This window comes from Babylonia areolata, chromosome 25, assembly GCF_041734735.1.
Source record: "Babylonia areolata isolate BAREFJ2019XMU chromosome 25, ASM4173473v1, whole genome shotgun sequence".
NCBI lineage: Eukaryota > Metazoa > Mollusca > Gastropoda > Neogastropoda > Buccinidae > Babylonia > Babylonia areolata.
This window is the reverse complement of record NC_134900.1, coordinates 5,213,373-5,235,000: the sequence shown is the minus strand read 5'-3', so window position 1 is coordinate 5,235,000 and position 21,628 is coordinate 5,213,373. Positions and strand designations below refer to the sequence as shown.

The window sequence follows — 21,628 nt, the reverse complement described above, 5'->3', positions numbered from 1 at the left end:
TGTGTCAGCACACGGGGGGTCATGGAAACAAGAACACACCCAGCATGCACACCCACAAAAGCAGGGTATGGCTGCCAACATGGCAGGGTAAAAACTGTCACGCTTGTAAAAGCCTGCTTGTACAAATGGGAGTTGCTGCCCTTGAACACAGAAAAAAAACTGCAATGTGTCTCACTTGGTTATTCAGACAAAGAGTAGTTTAGCCGAACAGAAACATTGTCCACAGAGTTTTTGCTGTTTGTGCAAGTTATCATGTGTTGGGATTTCATTAGGATTTGTGAACTTATTATTGTTGTTATTGTTTGGGGAGGTGACTGATGATTGCTGACTATATTGTTCTGTTCTGCAGTGAATGGAACTGAAACAAAAGAGGAAGGTACTCACTTCAGAGCTGTACATAACAACAGAACTTTCTCCTTTGTCCGTTTTGGACAGCATTCTTAATTGTTGCGCAATCTGATCTGATCTGCAAACTTTTTTCTGTGTGCATATTAGTGAACTTTTTTTTGGCATATCTATGAATGACTGAGTCTCTTTTTCCTTTTAAGAAATTAGATATCAGGTCAGTGAGTGAAATATGGAGTACTGTTCAGAGGAATGACATGAAACAAACCTCTGTATCATGAACCATTGCACAATGAGTCATGATTTTAATGGCTCATGCCTTTTTACACTGGGCCTGTTACGAAAGGTTGTTTTTTGTTTGTTTGATTTTTGTCATGGATGGACGTACTGTGTGGATGTGCTTCACAATGAATGCTACTAATTTTGACTGTAAATAGGGATGCTGTAAGCGTCATTTGCAATCGTGCTAGCATGTACATGCATGTGTGTGTGTGTGAGTGTGTGTGTGTGTGCATGCTTGCATGTGCATACAAGCATTGTGTATATTGCAAGTATGAACAATCACACACAAAACATCCACCCACATGGACACACACTATATGAAGATTTTTGACAACTCTGACAATAGAAGGGTCAGATGTAAACATTTACAGGTGAGGCAATGATCTGTGAGAACTGTATGGGTTTTGGTTGTGTTTTTTTCATATAAAAATCACTGCTAAGCACAACAGCGTGTGGAAGGTTGCAAAAGCTGTATTCTTGGCAGTAATGAAATGGTTAAATGTTTATCGTACACTTGCATCCAAATCTGGACATACAGTGTTTTTCAGTATAAATTGTGTTTCATGTGCATTGTTCTCTCTGTAAGCATATCATGAAAAATGCATGGTGTGTGTATGTCTCTCTCTCTGTCTCTGTCTCTCTGTCACTCTCTCTCTGTCTCTGTCTCTCTGTCACTCTCTCTCTGTCTCTGTCTCTCTGTCACTCTCTCTCTCTGTGTCTGTCTCTCTGTCACTCTTTGTGTATATATGTATATATATATATACGCAGAGAGACAGACAGATGTGTGTGTGTGTGTGTGTACACAGAGAGACAGACAGATGTGTGTGTGTGTGTACATGCATGCTGCTCCCCTGTTTGTGCACATTCGAAAATGTGCACCTTGTAATTGTGTGCACTTGCGTACAGTCAGAAATATAGGAACTTGCCTTCGTCATGACAGCTTCTGTCAGTCTGTCTGTTTATCCTGCGCAAACACCTACTTAAGACATGTGGAAATTTACCAGTATTTTTATTATAAAAAGACAACCATCAGAATATTGCAGTTAGAATTTTAGTTCAGTAACAAATGTCTACCAGGTTTTGTAAAGAGAAGTGTAGTGCTGTTATTAGAAATTGGATATTTTGTTAACGGAATGAACCAGAAGAGATCAACATTTATATAAAGAATTGATCAGCAGATGTGTTTGTTTCATTTTTCCATTCTTATTTCTAAAACAATTTTCAATGTGATAACAGTAATAATTGTTGTCTTCTTGTTCTTTTGTTCCTGGATTTTTTTTTTTTTTTAATTTTTTTTTTTTTTTTTAACGAGGGTTCCAATTTTAGCTAGGTTTTTATAACAACAACAAAAAGTGACGAACTTGCATAATCCCAAACCAGTTTTGAGATTGTTCTTCCCGTCTTCTTTCTTTTTTTTTTTTTTTAGACCTTTGCTGAGAAAATTTACTAGCATACATCATATCTTTTGTTTTAATCATTATCATTATACGTGGTTCACAAAAAGTTATGGATCTCGTGAGAACAGTTTTCTTCTTGGGAGTGTGGTGAAGTGGTGCCACATATTTCTCCAAATAGCTGAGTATACAGCCAGCGTAATGCATACCACTCAGTGGTGCCACATATTACTCCAAATAGCTGAGTATACAGCCAGCATAATGCATACCACTCATAACCAGAGGTCCTTAACTTGATGTGAAGTCTGTATCCTAACACACAGCGGTCCTTAACTTGATGTGAAATCTGTATCCCAACGCACAGCGGTCCTTAACTTGATGTGAAGTCTGTATCCCAACACACAGTGGTCCTTAACTTGATGTGAAATCTGTATCACAACACACAGTGGTCCTTAACTTGATGTGAAGTCTGTATCCCAGCACACAGTGGTCCTTAACTTGATGTGAAGCGTGTAGGCTAGCGCTAACAGTGTGGAGTTGTTTTTTTTCAGGCACCAAGAAGGGCAGTTTCCTGTCTGCAGCCTGGTTCATCGGCATGATGGTGGCCATCGCCCTCCTCCTCCTCATCCTCATCATCGTCTGCATCGTCAAACGCAACCGGGGGAAAGCCTACACCTGTAAGTACCAGGCCTCAGCAGTGATGATGATAATAATAATCATCATCATCATCATCGTTATCATCATCAGTATCATAATTAGATGAAGGAGATTAGTTATAGTAGTAGAAATAGTATGTATTTGTACATTTATTTGTTTATTGATACTGTGTTTCAGTCCCCCCAGAAAAAGACACAGTGGATGGATCAGCGGCGCTGTTCAATGAACCTCCCAAGAAGTGAGTTGTTTTTGCATTTCTTGCAGGTGTTTTTTTTCCGGTGTATTAATAATGATAATAATAATAATAATAATGGTATTTATATAGCGCTGAATCTTGTGCAGAGACAAATCAAAGCGCCTTCGCACCAGTCATTCACACGCATGCATAACTCTAAAACTGGAGAAACTGAAGACAAGGAAGAGGCAGGGAAGGGAGGCTATTTTGGGAAGAGGTGGGTTTAAGGCCAGACTTGAAAGAGCTGAGTGTGGAGACTTGACGAAGCGAAAGAGGAAGTTCATTCCAGTTGCAAGGTCCAGAGACAGAGAAAGAACGGCGGCCAACAGTCAAGAGCTTGAATCTGGGTATGCGTAAACAGAGTGGATCCGAAGCTGATCGTAGTGAGCGAGATGGAGAGTAGAGGTGAAGGCAGCCACAGAGATAGGAAGGGGCTGATTTGTGAATACATTTATAACATAGAGTACTGATCTTGTACTTTATTCTGTGTGAGACAGGGAGCCAGTTGAGATGTTGCAAAAGAGGAGTGATGTGCTCAGAATTATTATGAAATTCTTCTTGTACCTTGAGGAAGAGAAGATAGACAAAGAGGAAATTTTGATATTTATAAGTCACAGAACAGTGCATACATGCAACAAAACTGAGAGAGAAAACAAAACTGGGGGAAATAGCACAGAGACAGCAGGAGATACACTGTATGTAAAAAAAACTTGATTTAAAATGGTGTTATTAACTCAAATACAATATTTTTATCATGCTGAAAAAGACCTGTAGCTTTAGTCAATAGATTTGGTTGAGTAATGTCAGATGAGGCGTAGCGTTGGGGATAACGATTAATGAGCGCCCAGTGGCAGCTGTCAGTCGGCTCTAACCAGGTAGGCAGCCTGTTGTACAAATGACCCCATATTTGTAAAGCACTTAGAGCTTGGTCTCTGGCACTGTATAAGTTATCCATATCAATCAATCAATCAGTGTGTGTGTGGTTGTGCATGGGTAATAATTAGCTGTTGTGTGGTGGATTACAGTGTATTGATGAAGAAAATGTTTGATAAATATGTCAAGATGGATCTGTTTCATATGATTAATGCATGTTGTTTTGAAAAATGTCTACATTGTAATTTCTTTGCTTTTGAAAGAATGCAACCTTCTTTGCAAGACAAAACAAAACAAAAATCAGTTTCAAAGGGGGAAAAATGTGAACATTGACTTTTCTTGGGATTCTTTTTTTTTCTTGTCTTTCTATACACATATATATCCTCATACCAAAGACAACACAGTATAACATTAAATACAGCAAAGCATAATGTTACATTCACCAGTATGTATCAGGTACCGGGAGCATTTCTGATTGAAAAAAAAAAAAGGATTAATGAATATATGAACAAAGAAAAATAGACCAAAAAAATGTCATGTGTGAAAGTTGCATTGTGAATGCACCAGAACCCCAGTCTGATTCTAGGTGTTCATTATAAATGCCCTGAGTTTAATGTCTCAAATATTGTGACTCCAGTCTGATTCTGAGGTGTGAAATTTGCATTATGAATGCACTCGAGACTCCAGTATGTTTTGGGGTATAATAAACTTGCATCATAGACAATGCACTGAGTTTAGCTCAGTTTCAGATTCAGTGACTCCAGCCTGAAATTTGGGGTGTTGATTTAAAAAGCAGCACACGGGTGAACTCCCTGATCCCGTTTTCAGTGCCAAGAACGGGGCAAACACCGGGATCCCCCTGGGGCCGGAGGGGGAGAAGATCCCTCTCGGGGAGGAGACGGACAGCATGGTGGAGTTTGGGGACGACCCTGCCCGCTTCAACGAAGACGGCTCCTTCATCGGCCAGTACGGCGACCACAAGCCTCCTCCCCCACCTGACGCCCCCAACCCCTCAGCCATGTCCAACATTGTGTGATCCTCTGTCTCTGCCCTGTGCCCCCTTTGTGTGATCAGTCCTGTGCCCCTTTGTGTAATCCTGTCTCCGCATGTTCTGTTTCTGTTTGTGTCCTTTTTTGTGTAATCCTGCCTCTGGCTGTGTCCTTTTGTGTAATCCTGCCTCTGGCTGTGTCCTTTTTTGTGTAATCCTGTCTCTGGCTGTGTCCTTTTTTGTGTAATCCTGCCTCTGGCTGTGTCCTTTTTTGTGTAATCCTGCCTCTGGCTGTGTCCTTTTGTGTAATCCTGTCTGCAGTCATTTCCTGTGTGTAGTATTGTTTCCATATGTCCTGTGTCCACACGTCCTTTGTGTAATTCTGTCTCCAGCCATGCCATTTGTATAGTTGTCTCTGGCCATGTCCTTTGTGTAATTTTGTCATTGGACCTGTCCTTTTGTGTAATCCTGTCTCCAGCAAAGTCCTTTGTGTAATCTGGTCTCCACATGTCCTTTGTGCAATCGTGTTTCTGGCCATGTTCTTTGTGTGATCCTGTCTCCACAAGTCCTTAATGTAATCCTGTCTCCAGAAATCTTTTGTGTAATCCTGTCTCTGGCCACGTCTCTGCAGGCTTGCGGTGCTGCGTGTGCGACGCTGTGCTGTGTCGTGGGTTGTATGATCCTCTGTGAGCCATGTGACAGGCTGCCTGATCTTGGGCATGTCTGCCATGTGTGAAGGATAACCTGTGCCATGTTCTTTGACCCTCTGTCTGCTGTCGTGTCACGTGGCACAGCACCGTTGTCACATTATATGACTCTGTCTGTCTCCTGTCCTGTCCTTGATTTTGTGAGCCTGTCATGTCCTGTGCGGTGTTGCAAACACACCGCTGCCCATGTTATGTCTGGTCATTATAAAATCCCCTCTGTCATTCTGTGTCCAGCGTGCTACGATTCTCTCCCTGTCTCTGCCATGTCCCAGATTGTAGGCTCCTTTGTCTCTGCAACGCCCCTGTACTGTGTTGTCGTTTGACTGCCATCATCATGTGTGAAGAAAAGCTGTACAGAGATGCGGCTTGATGCGCGTGCTACAAGACGCTGTCACTTCACGATTCCACAGACGACCATGTACATTAAATGAACTGCTTTTGTATCATGGATGAATTCATGCACGTGGTACAAGAAGACATGGTCACTTCACAATTCCACAGACTACTATGTCCAAATGATCTGCTTTTGTCCATGGGTGAATTCCATTGCTGCGTTTTCTACGTCAGCTTTGCTTGTGGCTTACAGACAGGTACACAGGAAATGAATTGGCAATGAAGGACAGTGTTGTAGTGTAATTGTGTAGCTGTTTTATGCTGTGTTGGAGTAAGGATTGGTGGACACAGAGAAGGAACCCCGTTGTGTGGACGAGGACGCTGAGTGGTGGATGGGGGTCAATGGAGGATGAAAGAACAATTATTATAATAATGATGATAATAATAATAAGAAGAAGAAGAATAGTAATACAGTATTTATATAGTGCTGAATCCTGTACAGAGGACCACGTGCACATAATAAAAACATTGCAGCCTTGCAAGCAAATGAAGAACACTGTTGAACTTCCAGTCAGCCTTCAGAGAGTGAGGATAAAAGTTAACTGCTTTGCCCAGAAACCTCCACTTAATCATCATTGTTCTTGTTGCTAGGGTGTAGCTTGCAGACTGATGGAAGGCTGTGTGATGGGGTTCTGATGACTGCAGTCTGACATGGGCTGTCTGCAGCACCATCAACATCTTTCTGGAATTAGGCTTTCAGCTGTGCTGGGCAAGCAGTGTTTAATGTGACAATCATTTGCTTTGTAAGGACTGTAACATGACGTGTGTATGCTTTTCATTGTTCCGTGGATTATGAATTATTAGTGGTGAACATTGACCTTTTCAAAGCTTGTTGCTCATAGTGTTATGATATTTTTGACAGAATTTCCTAACGTAATTTCAAGAAGATGAAGAAAAAAGCTGAAAGCATTCATAACATATTTCGCTTGCATTCTTTGTACATTTGTTGAGATGAAAGGATAATGACATACTGTGCCATTGTCAGCCATGATTGGAGGTAGAGGGAAAGTGTGGAGGGAATGATGATGATGATATGGATACTTGTATCATCACGATGATGGGCGTTAACAGCAGTAGTTTCCCCAAAGGAGGGGCATCACAGAACTGTTGGTAGCTTTCCTAGTGCTTGCAACTACAAGAATGACACATGCTTTGATTTCATTTCAATGCCATTGCTTTGGAATATCGCCCAGCACCGCTTTCGGATTCTGTTGGATAGAGCTCGTACATGACTGCATCGTTCTTCTTTCATCTTTCATGGCAGGCTTTTATATAATTACACAGATGTTGGAGCCACGTTCTGAACCGTAGCTGTACACGCTTTGACATGTTTTAAATTATTGACTGGCATGAATCTGTTGTTGTTATTCCATAAAGGATCGGTTTGTTCCTTTTATGAAGTGAGGACTGGCTATCAAACTGGATTGTATATAACTGATTTATTGTTATGTTCTTGTTACTTTACACTAGGATCAGTGTGTATTTATTGGTATTTACCATGACAGTGTTCCCTCCCTGTGCTGGGATTATGCTTGTTATGTACATGCTCGTTTGTGTATAAAGTAGAACGTGGATTGTCGTTAATGTTTTCCCTTCATTCACTTACAGGTCCAAACTGAGGACACAGGTGTAGAAAGAGCAGCATGATCCAGTGTAGCAATGTAGTGTGACCGACAGGTTGTCAGCTCACGTCTATAGAAAATGGGGAGGATGGGCACGGGTGGTCTGGTCAGTGAGGAGAGAGTTAAGGGGATGGGTGTGGAGGGTGCACAAGGAAACCATGTCAGAAATTTCCAAGCGTCCAGCAGCCATGTGGATGATACCAAGCGTACATCACTACATGGTGCAGGGCATTATGCTGTGATGAAATCGTTTTCCTAAACTGACCATTTTTCTTGCAAGGCCTTCCCTGGGATCTGTCTCCATACACTGTCAGCATTAATGTCACTTGCAATACCTTTTCGGCTTTTAGAAGTGAACAAAACACAAACTTCCTTCGCCCCCAGAAAGTGTATTTTCTGTTTAGAACAGCTTAGTGTTCCAAGATGTAGATGGTGAGTGATGAGATTAGTGCTGAAATAATAATAATGATAATAATTCATAACTTTTCTATGGCGCAATATCCAGTACCATTGCAGCTCAGAGAGCTTGGTTTTCTCTTCATTAAGTTTAAGCTTATTTCTGTCCATCCACACCTTTACATCAGCCACACAGGCTTCCGTCTCATTGATGACTGTTTGGAATTCAGATGGTGGAGCGGTCAATCATGTGGCCTTGCAATTAAAAAAAAAAAAAAGTCAGTGTACTATTCCCATTTCATATTACATTTGTAAAAGTTAGTTGGGTTGAGTTTTTTTCATGTCCGTTGATTTCATCTGTAAGCAGTTTTGTTGGGGGGGGGGGTGGGGGGGGGGGGCAGAAATCTCTGCATTACATAGATCTCCAATATTCCTTTTCATTGTTGAAAGACTCCCCCTGCTAACAATAGACATACACAAACATCTTCAGCAACAGGAATGAAGCTGTTCACATTTAGGAGAATGATTTCATTATGTGTGTGATTGTTTGTGGGTTGTTTTTGTTTGTTTTTTTGGTTTTGTTGTTGTTGGTTGGTTGTTGTTGTTGTTTAGGGGATTGTATTTTATAATTTCTTTTAATCTAAATGTACTGATTTCTGCATTGACAGTGCTTATTTCCAAGTTTTTTCTTAACAACACTGCATATATACTGATGTGAGTCACAAATGAATGATGAAAATGAAATCCCCCTCCACATACACCATAAATCAGACAGTTTCAATATTTGTACTTTGGTATGAACTGTTGCTAAGGAAGTGTTGGGTTTGTTTGAAACTTAAACACTGCTCTCAGTGAAGGATTGAAAAGCTGTGGCGATGTCAGTTGTTGTGTTTTTGGTGCTATATTTTCTTTGTATGCTGACAAGCTGCTGTCTGTTGGTGTTGAATGTCTTGAGTAGATTTTTTTTCTGGCCGGTAACCAGTAAGTTTAGTAACAGATGTCTGTACAAATGGGTTTGTGTTCGATGTACTTTGCAGTGGTAATTTTTTTTATGTTCTTATTCATATACACTTTACTTTTCAATTATTCATGTGTAAGATATGTACATTTTTCATGATTATTATTTTTTTATGCATTTCTATGAATGTCGACAAAGCTTTCTGAATTTGATATATTGTGTGTGTGTGTGTGATGTGCAAAATCTTATTTATGTATTTTTTTTCAAATGTGACATGGATTATTTAGCATTCCAGTATTACTGTGGAAATCTCAAAAATAAGAGGAAAAAAACACTTTTACCTATAGATTCTGATGCAGCTTGTTGCTGTCACACATTTTCATTCAGTCTCTCTCCAGTTCCTTCACGTGAAATAATCATTATCCATTGCTTCCTGAAAGCAAGACTTAACTTGTGTCTTAGGTCATTTGATGTGATCGGCTCAACAGCTGATTGTGTCGTTAACTTGTTGGACTTTCAATCTGGAGGGTCCCGGGCTTGAACCCCAGTCACGGCAGTCTGGTAGGTTATGTGGTGAGATTTTCCCCATCTCCAAGGTCAACAGATGTGCAGACCTGCTAGTGCCTAACACCCTACCTCCCCGCACCCACCTCTATATGATAGTCAGTCATGTCCAACTATGACCATCAGAACAGCAGAGGAGGCAACTGCTGTTCAGACTGTTTGGGCTAGAATTTGATTATAGTGGAGAGTGTTTTGCCCAAGTACATCCCCACTCTCTCGGCCAAGAGGGTTTTAGGACAGTCGGCGTTGGGATGGTTCCCAAAGGCCAACTAGCCCACAAGGCTGCAGCACTAAGAGCCAGTGCAATTTTGCCTCCTAGTTTGAGAGTCATAGTCCTTCACAAAAGACTAAGCTGTAAATGGTTTCCCATTGACTGGAGAAACCATTGATAATACAGCTCTCACGCTACTACATGTGTATATACATTTCAGATGATCAGTTACACACGCCCCATAATCTGTATCAGCGTTCACTGGGTTATGAAAACAGGAATATACACATCATGCATACCCCCAGGAAAACAGAGTGTGGCTGCCTAAAACGGTGAGGGTAAAAAACGGGCATGCACATAAAAGTAAAAGCCCACTGGTACACATGTGACTGGAAGCTGGGAGCTGCAGCCCATGAAAGCAGAAGAGAGTGATGTGATGTGACATGAGTGGTGGTTAGCCGTTAGACATGTGAAGAGACTAGACAGCTATTGACAGCCACAGCAAGCCAGCACAGAGTCTGCAGGAAAAGTGTTTTCTTTCTTTCTTTGTTTTTTCGTCAGCCCACCTCCCATGCCATCAGTCATTGTCATCAGCTTCTGTGCATCTCATCTCAAAGGGGTGTGGGTGTGTGAGGAGGAAATTGAAAAAAACAACAGAGTGATGTATGTTTACTCTAATCAGCATCATTTAATGGGTACATCAGTGGCCAAAGCAGAGGCTTTATAGTTCAAACCATCCTTTTGTTTCATTTTCAGTATATAAAAAAAAAGTCTGCTTGTGCTTGTAAGCCTTCAAAGTGCTTAATGCCTTCAATAATACTAATGATAGTGTAAAAAAATCAGTGATAATATGTAACACAAATGTTCAGCATTTGTTTTTTCTTTTATACTGAAATAGAATACCAGTCTTGTGAATAAACTGAGAACAGATAATGAATAAGAGTAAAGAAAAGATTTCCAGACTGCCAACAGGAAAGTATTTTCTGACTGCCAAAATTGATATACAAAAAAAAAAAAAAAAAGATAATGCCTTACATTGTGTGCTGTTAATTCATACCAGATATTATAGCCCAGTCTTTTCAGTCCAGTGGAACTAAGCAGTATAAACAGGAGGGTTTTCTTGCAGTTGTCTTTGTCTTGTTTTTATGCAACAGAAGAAATAAGACAGGTGGAAAGCTAGTGTATCTGTGTGTTTCTTCCAATTTCTGTAAAAATGTGTGAAGGTAAAACAAAAAAAAATTTTTTTTTTTTTAAAGAAAGGAAGAAACTGTGTGAGTGTGTGCATGTTGTGGGATTACTACTGTCCAGGAATCTGTTGACCTATTCTGGTATGAGTATTGACTTTCCCTGCAAAAAAAAGATGAAAAAGCAATCTGATCCAGTTTCAATTTTTTGTACCTGCTGAAACAGTTGTTCCAATGCAATTTTTTGGCCCATTGTTGCCTTTTTCTTTCCATTTTATCTTCTTCTTGGTCTTATTATTAGCATTATTATTATTGTTATATTGTCATCATCATCATCTGAATATTCTTTTTACTATTTTCCCTGCTCTGTTTGCGACATATATATATTCACAGAGTGGTAGTGAGGATGGATGTTGTTCAGAGTATGTGTGTTACCTGTGAAGAGAGGAGTTGTTGTTTTTCTGTTTTGTTTTTTGTAGGAGCTATGCGGCTAGCAAGTTGATCCTTTCTCTGAAGCTGTGATGCCCCTTCCCCACGTCCTTCTGTTCATGTTGAACCTCACCAGTTGGGTTCTTTCTTCCTTTCCTTCTAGTTTTCAAGTAAGATGGGACGGAGTGGGTGGGTGGGGGATGGGGGGGGGGGGGGGTTGAGGAGGGACACACACGTATGTCCCAATAATTTCTGGCGTTTAGTTTTGGGGGAAAAACCTAGGTATTGCTGCTTTTTATCACAGAAAACAAAACATGACAACACATAAGACCAGTAACTGATTCACGAATAATGCTGCATCAGAGAATATCAGTGAAAATCATTGCTTCATTCTCTCAGTAAATTATTCCTAAATCATTGGACTTACACATTCTTTCCTTCTTTTTTTTCCTTTTTTTTCATCTTTTTTGTACATATTGTTTAGGGGTTTTTATTTATTGTTTTTTTTTATGAAGTTGTACTGGTTTCTGGTGACTCAGATGGTTTCAGGTTTATGAAAATGATTTTAAAAAATAATAATGATAACAACAATAGTAATAATTATAATGTAGTCCAGCACTCACTCCTCCCAGACATGGAACTTATGGTGTTTATAAAAGTGTTTATATGTATGTATATACAGACAGATAGATAGATATAGATATAACAAAATAAACCAGCATTCAAGTATGACATGCCTTACATAAACAAACCTGTGCACCCACAGACACTGTATCTGTGGTACACAACCGTTGCAGTTGTGTCAGAAATTTAGGTTGTTGCTTCAAAGCTGTTTGTGGTGCTTGATGTTTTGCAATCTCCAAACCTTGGTCCTGACAAAAGATAAGTGAGAACAGTATGTGTGTGCTACGTTTGGGCCGCCGTGCTGTTGTGACCTTATTTGCCAGTCAGCAGCTGTGGGTTTTGGTGCCACCGTCTTCTGCTGTGTACTTGGGGAGAAATTATAGCATAGCGCTGTTTCACTGCATATCTGGTTGGAAAATCATCAGCATTATTGTGAGTGAAACCAGGGATTTTGCATTGCTGCAGTTTTTAACCCTGCCCCTTCACACTTTCCATCCCACAGCATAGCAGGTGAATGTGTAATTGTTGAAGAACAGCATATGAACAATGCATTATTGTTAAAGAATAGGAAGTGAATAGTGTATTGTTGTGTAAGAATAGGAGGTTAATAAGGTATTGTTTAAGCATAGCAGGTGAATAAAGTATTCTTGTTTAAGAATAGCATGTGGATAATGGGTTTTTGTTGAGAGCAGAAGGTGAATAACTTGTGTTATTCAGGTCAGTGGTTTGGGGGTATTTGGGGTGGGGGGAGCTGGGATCTGACTTTTTGACCAGTGTGTGGCAATGAGCAGTCAGCTGCAGATAAAACATGAGAATAACACAGCCATGCACAAAATCGCAAGACCTGTAGGTGGTCATCACCACATAGGTAGCAACACCCACACTCAGGGGAAAGAAGAAAAAAAAAAAGAGAGAAAGAACATTTCCTTTGCCATTATTTTTCAAGTAATTCATTCTGCAAATAGTCGGAATTGGCGCTGCGAGCGATGATCACACCATGGTGTTGCTGTTGCATCAACCTCTTGTAAGCTGTTGTAGTTCATGGAATTTTGACATTCAAAGAGCATGCATTCAACGAGTTGTTTATAGATAAATAATTTAATTAGCTATAGTAGTGTGAATATGTATGAAGACTGCATTGTTGTCATTTGGCCCATTCTCATTATCCATTGGTTGTGTGAGGGGTAGTCAGTTGATCACTTGCTTCTATTGGCTGCAAGTCATGTGCGTGGTGTGTGATACTTTGGCATTTTGGCTTCCATCGGTTGCAAGTCGTGGATGTTGTTGTATGATTGTGCATCCTGTTTCGAATAAAAATAAAAATGTCACTTTACAAATGTTTTTGTTTTCTTGTGCATGCCTCTGTGTGTGTGTGTGTGTGTGTGTTTGTGTGCAGACTAGCTGAAGATCCAAACCAGCAAGATATTTTTTAGTGTGGGTTTTTTTGTTGTTGTTTTTTTGTTGTTGTTGTTTTTTTGTGTTTTTTTATGTATTTATTTTTTTGTTTTTTTTATGGGTTTTTTTATGTTTTTTTATTTTTATTTTTTTCAAGGCCTAAGCACGTTGGGTTATGCTGCTGGTCAGGCATCTGCTTGGCAGATGTGGTGTAGTGTATATGGATGTGTCCGAACACAGTGATCCCTCCTTGAGCTGCTGAAACTGAAACTGTTTTTTTTTGGGGGGTGGAGGGGGGGGAGGACATGCGCAAGCGTGGAAACCGCGACTAGTGTAAGGTTTTCCTTTCAATAAGAAATCACAAACTTTACTCTTTAGCATGTCAGCATCAGATTCAAAATTCAAATTCAAACACACTTTGTTAATCCAGATGGAAATTAATGTGTGAAATCCAGGCTCATTGTAGACACCAACATAAAAATGAAATTTAACTACACATACTTAACCTTGACCCACTAGTGCAGACTGGCAGGGGTCTGATTCCTGTCCTGTGCAAAGTACTTCCCGCCAATGCGGAGAAAATGAAAGTAGCTACGGCCGGTAACTTCCCAAAGTTGGTTACCTCCCCTTTGCATCTCTGACTACCGCCCTCTTTTTCCGGCAGTCATGTTGACTCCTGTTCCTGTGCTCTGCATACGGCTAAGTTTTTTCGTATTTTCTGTCAGTTTATCGATTGCTTGGTGCTCTCGTTTTGCGTCCAATGATGAATAACAACAGGTCACAAAACTACTTGGCTCGATTGGGCATATTCAGGGGGTTGGGTATGGAATCATATCGCAGAAAATTTAAAAACTGAATCAAATTTCCAAAAATTCAAATCTAACTTACATACATACCTGATGAATCTTTCAAATTTGACACCTCTATATCCTAAAATGTATAGATTATGTTTCAATATCGTTTATATTTCATATATATATATATATACAATATGATAATTGCCATGAATTCACTTCCCATGTTCCAACTATCGGTGTCTGTCACTCTGTCTCTCCTTCTCCCTGTTATCATCATCATCTTCTTCTTCTTCTTCTTCCCTTTTTTTCCACCCTCTAATAATCATTTTATTTTATAATGATTTGATCTTTTCAATGATGATATGTGTTGTTACGTCGTACTTAGGTTGTGTACATGCTCTTTATTTTCATGTGTAATTGTGTGTGTGTGTGTGTGTGTGTGTGTGTGTGTGCGTGTTGCTTTTTTTCTTCTTTTTTTTTTCACTTTTCCTTATTTTTTGCCCTTGAGGGCTGGATGTAAAAAAAGCAGCTGTGCTTACTCCACTACCCTCGTGAAATAAAAATTCGTTTCGTGAAATAAAAATTCATCTCGTTTCGTTTCATTTCGATCAAGTTAAAATTAAAGCGCGATCACAATCGACCAGGGGAGACTCTGGGCCCTCTACCTCGGGCTCTGTCTACAACGCTAACAGCTCCCCCACTGCCTCTGTCACAACTCATGACAATCTCGTGTGGAGTGTTTTGTGCATTACCTTCCCCATTCACCCTCTCCCATTCGAGCATTCATTTAGTGTGTTAGCTCCCGGTTGTGCGTTTTTTACGTGCAATCGGGGAGTCTCGTTTGTGTGTTTGTGTCACTGCTGAGCAGAGTTTAAAGTCTCTCAGTTCTGTGAGTGACACTTCTCTCGGCTTTTCGCCCGCGGCTTTCTTGGAGGAAGGTTGTGTCAGTTTGGGTTTGAGGCTTTTTTGCCCAGTTGTCACACTCTAGTGTGTATCTATGTTCTGTGTGCTCCAGCTCAGAGGGAGTGCGCTGCTGGACGTGTCTCGTCTTTGTTTTGTTGTTTTTTTATTTCCAGCGTCAGGGTAGTGGTACCTGGTTGGCAGGTGAGTTCGCTGTTGCATTGTTGAACGTATCTGTTGTAGTTTGTACTTGTCAGTTGGCTGTTATAAGTGCTGTTTCTTTGTTCATTTGTCCTGTTCTGTTAAGATGCGAGATGTTTGATTTTTATTTATTGGGATTTGAGGGTTAATGCTGAAGTCAGGCTTGTATTTTCCTCTGTTGTGATAATATTTTAAACATAACTTTTAAAAAATAATGGTTACTGGGATTTATTAAGTATGCTAAGTATTTCAGCCACTAACGTTTCCTTGTGAACCCCTTTATTGTCATTGTAACAATGTTTATATTTTTGTTACCTTCACAAGGTTAAATTGATAACTTCCTAATTGTAGCTTTCCCCCAATTCTTCCTCCACGTTTCTTTGTACATGGTTTTCTTCCAGAAAATGTGTTCACTAATTAGTGTGAAGGATAGGGAGCTGTCAAACGGAATTTTATAGTGATATTTTATAATGCTGTTTCAGTTTCGTTAAATCTTTTGTTCATCACTTTGTCTTGCACGTTCATTGAGGGGGGGAGGGGTAATCCTTCCAGAAGGATATAATTTATGCAGTTTGCAGCGTCCCACTTCCTGCACCATCTCCCCTTCAGCCTGTGTTGGCCAGGCAGCGTTGTTGCTCCATCTGCTGCTGACTGCTGTTTTCCTGCTGCCCTCTTCCCATCACTGTCTCTAGTTTCGTCTTCATCTGTTTCCAGTCTTCACCGTCCAAGTCTTTGTTTTCCTCTTGTGATGTGCAGTGCTTCAGTTTATCTATTCGTCAAACGTCCTAAGTTCATTGTTAGCATTCTCCGGACTGACTGCCGCTGGACGGCCGTGTCTTAAAGCTCTGTTTTGTGTGTGTGCGTGTGTGTGTGTGTGTGTGGGGGGGGGGGGTTGTTATTATTTATCCATTCTGTTATTTAAGTGTTGTTGCAGCCGGGGTTGTGGTTATTGTTTGTTTGGCAAGCTCTGTGTGTGATTAAATAAATGTATGTGAACCCTGAATTGTTTTAGTCTGTGTTTGTGTTGTCTGGGTGTTAGTGCTGGGCTGGCTGGGGGTCCGCTCTCTTATAGCGCGTGACAGCCTCCGGTCGACTCCATACCTCCACCACCTCCTACGCCTCCTCCGGCGGCTTCTCAGGGTTTGTTTCATGATACTTAGGTGTCGTTTCTCTTCATTCAATCGATCCGCAATTGGTCTCAACGCGCTTCGCGTTTTCTCCCTGTCAGTCGGCAGTGTGCGAGTTGCCCTCCTTTATCTCTTTCCCAATGCCCACAATTTCAAGGAACGAGTGTGCTTCCTCTCAGGGAATCCAACACGGACTTACGTGCTCCACTTCGCACACGTGACTCAATCCGCTCCTATATCTCATGTGGCCACAGATCACGCACCCCTCACGCGGCATGCCCTCGAGTCCAACAGCGACCGTTTTGGGCAGGGATGCCCTCCCTCTAGGTAGGGAGGAAGGTAAACCACTTGGTGACAGGCACACCCACACGCGTGCACCCTCCCCCTCGCTCCGAATCACCACGGTTACCTCCCTTGGACTCAGGGCACTGCCCCTCGCCCACACCGCAGGTGCATGCACGGTCCCTCCAACCTCGGCGGTGGCAGTTCCCTCTGCCACACCGCTACACTCTTGCTGTTATGCAGCCAGTGGTGGCTCAGACACAAGCCCCAACTGACAATCAGCATCTCACTATACTATGTCACATGACGTCCTCGGCCACAGATTGTGGCTCCGTCATGTGGCATGCCCTCAAACCTCTCGCGTCCAATGGCGACCGATTCGGGCGAGGAAGCCCTCCCTCTACTCAGGGAAGAAGGTGGTCCATTAGGGGGACATGCAACACAAAAACTGCACCTCGTCTCAGCATCGACCACGGCACCAAGGGACGTTATTATTACCTTCCTTGCTGCCCACTTCACCCGTGTCGGTTATGGTGGCATCGAACCACAGACTCCCACACGCGGCATGACATTCCTCCCTCTGCAGCGAGGAAGCATCACTAAAGGGGGTATGTGCTGAAGGGGCCCCTCCAATTCACCGATTTTCAGCGCCAAGGGAGGCAACTCCGCTTTTGAAACCTGGGCAGTTGGCAAGTTACTTCCCTTGCATATACACAGCCAGACGCTCCAGCCCCCTTCACTGACCACTAGCGATGTTCTTTTGCATTGTCATCGGACCTTGCTGTCCACCAGAGGGCTTTACGCAGCAGCTCCTATCAGCCACTGACAACCTCTATTTTCCTTCCTCTGTTTCTCAGGCTATGTGCCACTCAACATTTTGAACTCTTCACCCCCCAGCACTTGCAGACACCAGAGACACCAGGGACCTCAAGTCTCTTGTTGCCAAATGTCCGCCATTCTATGCACAGGCAATATGCCAGTGCTGTTTTTGGCAGCAACAAAAAAAATGGGGGCTGGGTGGGGGTGGGGGGTGGGGTGACCATCACCTGTCAGCTGGCATGGAGGAGCTCTACAGATCTGGCTGTCACACCTAAGGCAAGCCCAACATCCTGGTGGGCTACCTCTGTCTGATGCCAAAGTTTCCTTCAAACACATTTATCACTTTCCCAATCGGCCCACAACCGATGTTGAATCATCAGATCAAGCCACATGTGCACCTCCTTGCATTGAGGCTCAACCGCGCTCAAGTGAGACAACCCCATAGGGTACGTGTTTCCTTCCCTTCCTTTGATTGGAAGGGATCTCAATAAAGTGAGGATTCAACACACTGACCTGATTCTCTTTATGCTACATTTATCAGCACAGCTGTGGTCCACAGACCTCTCCCACTATACAGCTGTGGGCCTCAGTCTTCTTTGCTCGCACAACATCCTTAGGTGACGCAGTACACCCTATCTCCAAGCCCCATCGCCCCTTGCGAGTTGTCGCGAACTCACCCACTCGAACTCAGACCCCTAAGCGCATGCCCCCTCAGCCAGAGCTCACGAAGTCAGAGCATGGTCCTCTTCCCTTGCTTTTGCCCACTCAGCATGGCTACAAGACATGGAGGCTGCTTGCTGGAAAAAACCCTGCTACCTTCATTGAATTCTACTTGAGGGACGTATATCGCTTTAGAGATGATGGCTCAAGAGGCATTATCTCTGCGGTGGTCGCACAACAGGCCATCGCAGCACACAGACAATAGAACAGGTGAGCCCTCCACCTTGTCGTGCCACACACACACACACACACACCACTCCATATACACACACACACAACTCCATACACACACAAACTCCACACACACACACCACTCCATACACACCCACATACTACTCCACACACACCACTACTCCAACCACACACACATACACACTCACACTCAACTCCACACACACGCACACACCACTCCATACACACCCACATACCACTCCACACACAAATCTATACACACCCATACACCGCCCTACACACACCACACACCCTACTCCATACACGTACATGTATGTGCAAACAGTCACACATCCATGAAAACGTGCACACACATACTGACACAGCCATGAGTAAACACACACACACTGGATTGCTGGATCCTGTTAAATGGTCTGCTAAAAATGTTTTTGAACTGTGACCTGCAGTTATCAATGCACTGATTTTATACTTTAATATTTTCAGGATGTTCACTGCACCTTTCTAAATAATCCTTTCAATGTAAACCCCCTTTTATTCATAAGCACACATAAACACACATTACACGTCTAATATCAAAGTGAAAAGATGCCAACTTAAACAAAGAAAGAAAACCCACAGCACTTCAAATTGGTGCCATGTTATTACACTGGCCAATGTATTTTCCAAAACTGCAGTGTTTGGAGAGGAGAGGGTGGGGGAGAGATGACAGACTGACAACACAAATACCACAGCATGACATTCCTCTTCTTCGGCACATTACACCACCAATATGACAACAAAAGAAAAAAAAAGGAAAAAAGAAAAAAAAAAAATCAGACAAATATCAGAACACAGCTTGTCAATCAATCACAATACCATCATCATCAAACTACTAATCCTCAGATTCATGTTACGACAGTTGTGCTAACAAAACCACGCCACCACAATACCAACACTCACGACATACATCAAGTGCCTGTTCCAATGCGGATGAGAACAAATAAATAATAAATGTTCATTATTATACCCTCTCCTGCAATTGAGCAACTGTCACACACAAAATGTCCACACACCAAAATGCAAACTTCACAAACATGTCGAAAGAAAAGAAAAGAAAAAGGATGAAATCTGAATAGCTCATGTGCTCTGCTGACAGATTTCCACTTGATAAATATTACTTTCAGTGAGTTACACATCAACAATGAAACTAAAATAATAAATTTGTTTAGGAAAAAAAAGAAGAAAGAAAAACCTTGCCTCTGAAACAAATCTTAATAATGACAAATATGATAACATTACATGTCATGTAATGATCATGGTAGCCCGCACCAAAATGATCTTTATCAGTGAGCAGAAAGTTACAGTACAATAAATGGGCTTATCCATGACACAGAAAACTGAACAGATCCCCACGTCCTGTTGCCAAACAGTGCAATATTCCCCCCTCTCCTGTGCCCTCTTTGTGAAAGTTTTCTTCCGTTATCAAGCTTCTTCCTTTTACAATACCCTTTAACTTCATGCTATGAGCTGCCTGAAAAAGACTGACTAAAATAACAACAAAAGAAAAGAGACGGATACCAAAAACAACAGACACTGCCACAAGAGATTGGCTTATTGTCTTTTTTTGAGAGAAGCTTTTGTTGACCTGTGCTTTTCCCTTCACTACTCTATTTGTTCAACACAGAAAAAAAAAACCCCAACCAAATACTAACTCCATCACAAAAATTATGATAAAACAAACGCTCAACTGTAAAGAATATATGACGGACAAAATGTGCAAGTTGCTCATTAATTTTCACCAGTTCTTTTCATAAGAACAACATCAAAGTAAGACTGATCATAAGACTGATCATACAAATTACATCAAAGCAAGAGTGATCATAACAATGACACTGTAACAGTCAAGCACCAAAAAAGAGAACAAATGTTAACAAGCACCAACAAAAAAAATATCCTTTCAAAAAAATAATAATAAAATAAATGAATAAATAAACAGCTGTATAACCAGTTGAGAAGAATCTCTTTCAGGCTATAAGAATTCTTTCACTCTATTGTACTTCCTTTTTTTTTCTTTTTTTCAATGATTTCAATCACCTCTAAAAAAAAAAATCTAAAAACTTTTTTTTTTTTAACTTAAATCTTCAGTAATTTGTTCCACACAAATATTACTGCCATGATATGAATCTCTTGTTTACCGAAATACGTAGTGCGTGACAAAAGCAACATATGGCATTAACAACTTCAATGAATAAATAACGATACAGCATACAAAACAGTCAATAATTCATCACCCCTCCTCTCTTAACATAATACCCCCCCCCCCCCCCCCCCCAACAACAAAAAAAAAGTTAGAGAACACAACATGATTCAAGGAAACTAAATCAACTAGCGTCAATAAGTTGCATAAGAAAATAAAAATGCAGACAAAAGATATGACTCCCACGGCCAGTTTCTTCTCTTTCTTTTTTTTTTTTTACCAGTAACAGCACTTTTGTTCAGCACCAGATAAAAAAAAAAATAAAAAAAATAAATTGTTGAAAACCAGGAGAGAATAAATCATGGCGTACAAAATGTTGAAGAAGAAGAAAAAGAAAGAAAGAAGAAAAAAAAAAAACACTGGAGAAAAAAATCCTGAAGAAAAAAAAATGCAGAGCTAAAGAAAGTACAGACAAGCAGCAGGTATCAGCACAAAGATAGTGAGTGATAAGGCAGGGAGGGGTGGGGAGGTGGGTGAGGGGGATGGAGAGCATGGTGGATGACCAGACAGACAGATGGACAGACAGACAGAGAAGCAGTACATCATTAGTGTGCTGGAAATGCAAGAGAGAAAGAAAAGTACAGCAGATACCAAAAGGCAGACAGATAAGTGAAAACCAGCCAGACACACAGAAAACAGAAAATAGAGCGGTGACTGATGAGTAAGAGAGGGAGTGTGAGTGAGAGAGGATAGAGAGAAAGAAAGAGAGAATGAACGAACAAACATAATTTTAAGAGGAATAAGCACAAATGCTTTTTTAACATCAAAGAGAGAGAGACGCAGGGGGTGGTGGTGAAAATGGGAGGGGGAAGGGTGGTTTAACAAAGAGCAGCCTAATAACAAACAAAAAAAGAAAAGTACACCACAGTTAGATGTTAGTGTGTGTGTGTGTGTTGTGAGTAGTATGTGTGATGTTTTCCTGTGTGTAGGAGACATTAGGGGTGGGGGGGGGGGGACAGAAAGAGGGAGGAGGCGGGGGGCCAGAGACAGAAAGGGAAAGACACAATTACAGAGACAGAAAGAGACACACATACAAGTACACACATACACAGACGAAGACAAGACAGGACAGAATGCAAAAGATTTGTCGTCTTGTT

At 41.3% G+C, this 21,628-nt stretch overlaps 1 protein-coding gene across 5 annotated transcripts in view; it reads left to right on the top strand.

The window, feature by feature from the left end:
* LOC143299903 (neuroglian-like) overlaps positions 1-12,108 on the top strand; it is a 119,997-nt gene extending 107,889 nt beyond the window's left edge. For 4 of the 5 annotated variants that reach the window (XM_076613411.1, XM_076613405.1, XM_076613406.1 and 1 more), the window contains 3 exons: positions 2,573-2,698; positions 2,856-2,916; positions 4,615-12,108. In XM_076613411.1, the coding sequence (XP_076469526.1) occupies positions 2,573-2,698; positions 2,856-2,916; positions 4,615-4,822 (395 nt within the window). In that variant the 3' untranslated portion in view covers positions 4,823-12,108. Of the gene's footprint in view, positions 1-349; positions 377-2,572; positions 2,699-2,855; positions 2,917-4,614 lie in introns of all 5 variants that reach the window. The other variant, XM_076613410.1, reaches the window with a different exon arrangement.
* The last annotated feature ends 9,520 nt before the right edge of the window (positions 12,109-21,628 follow it).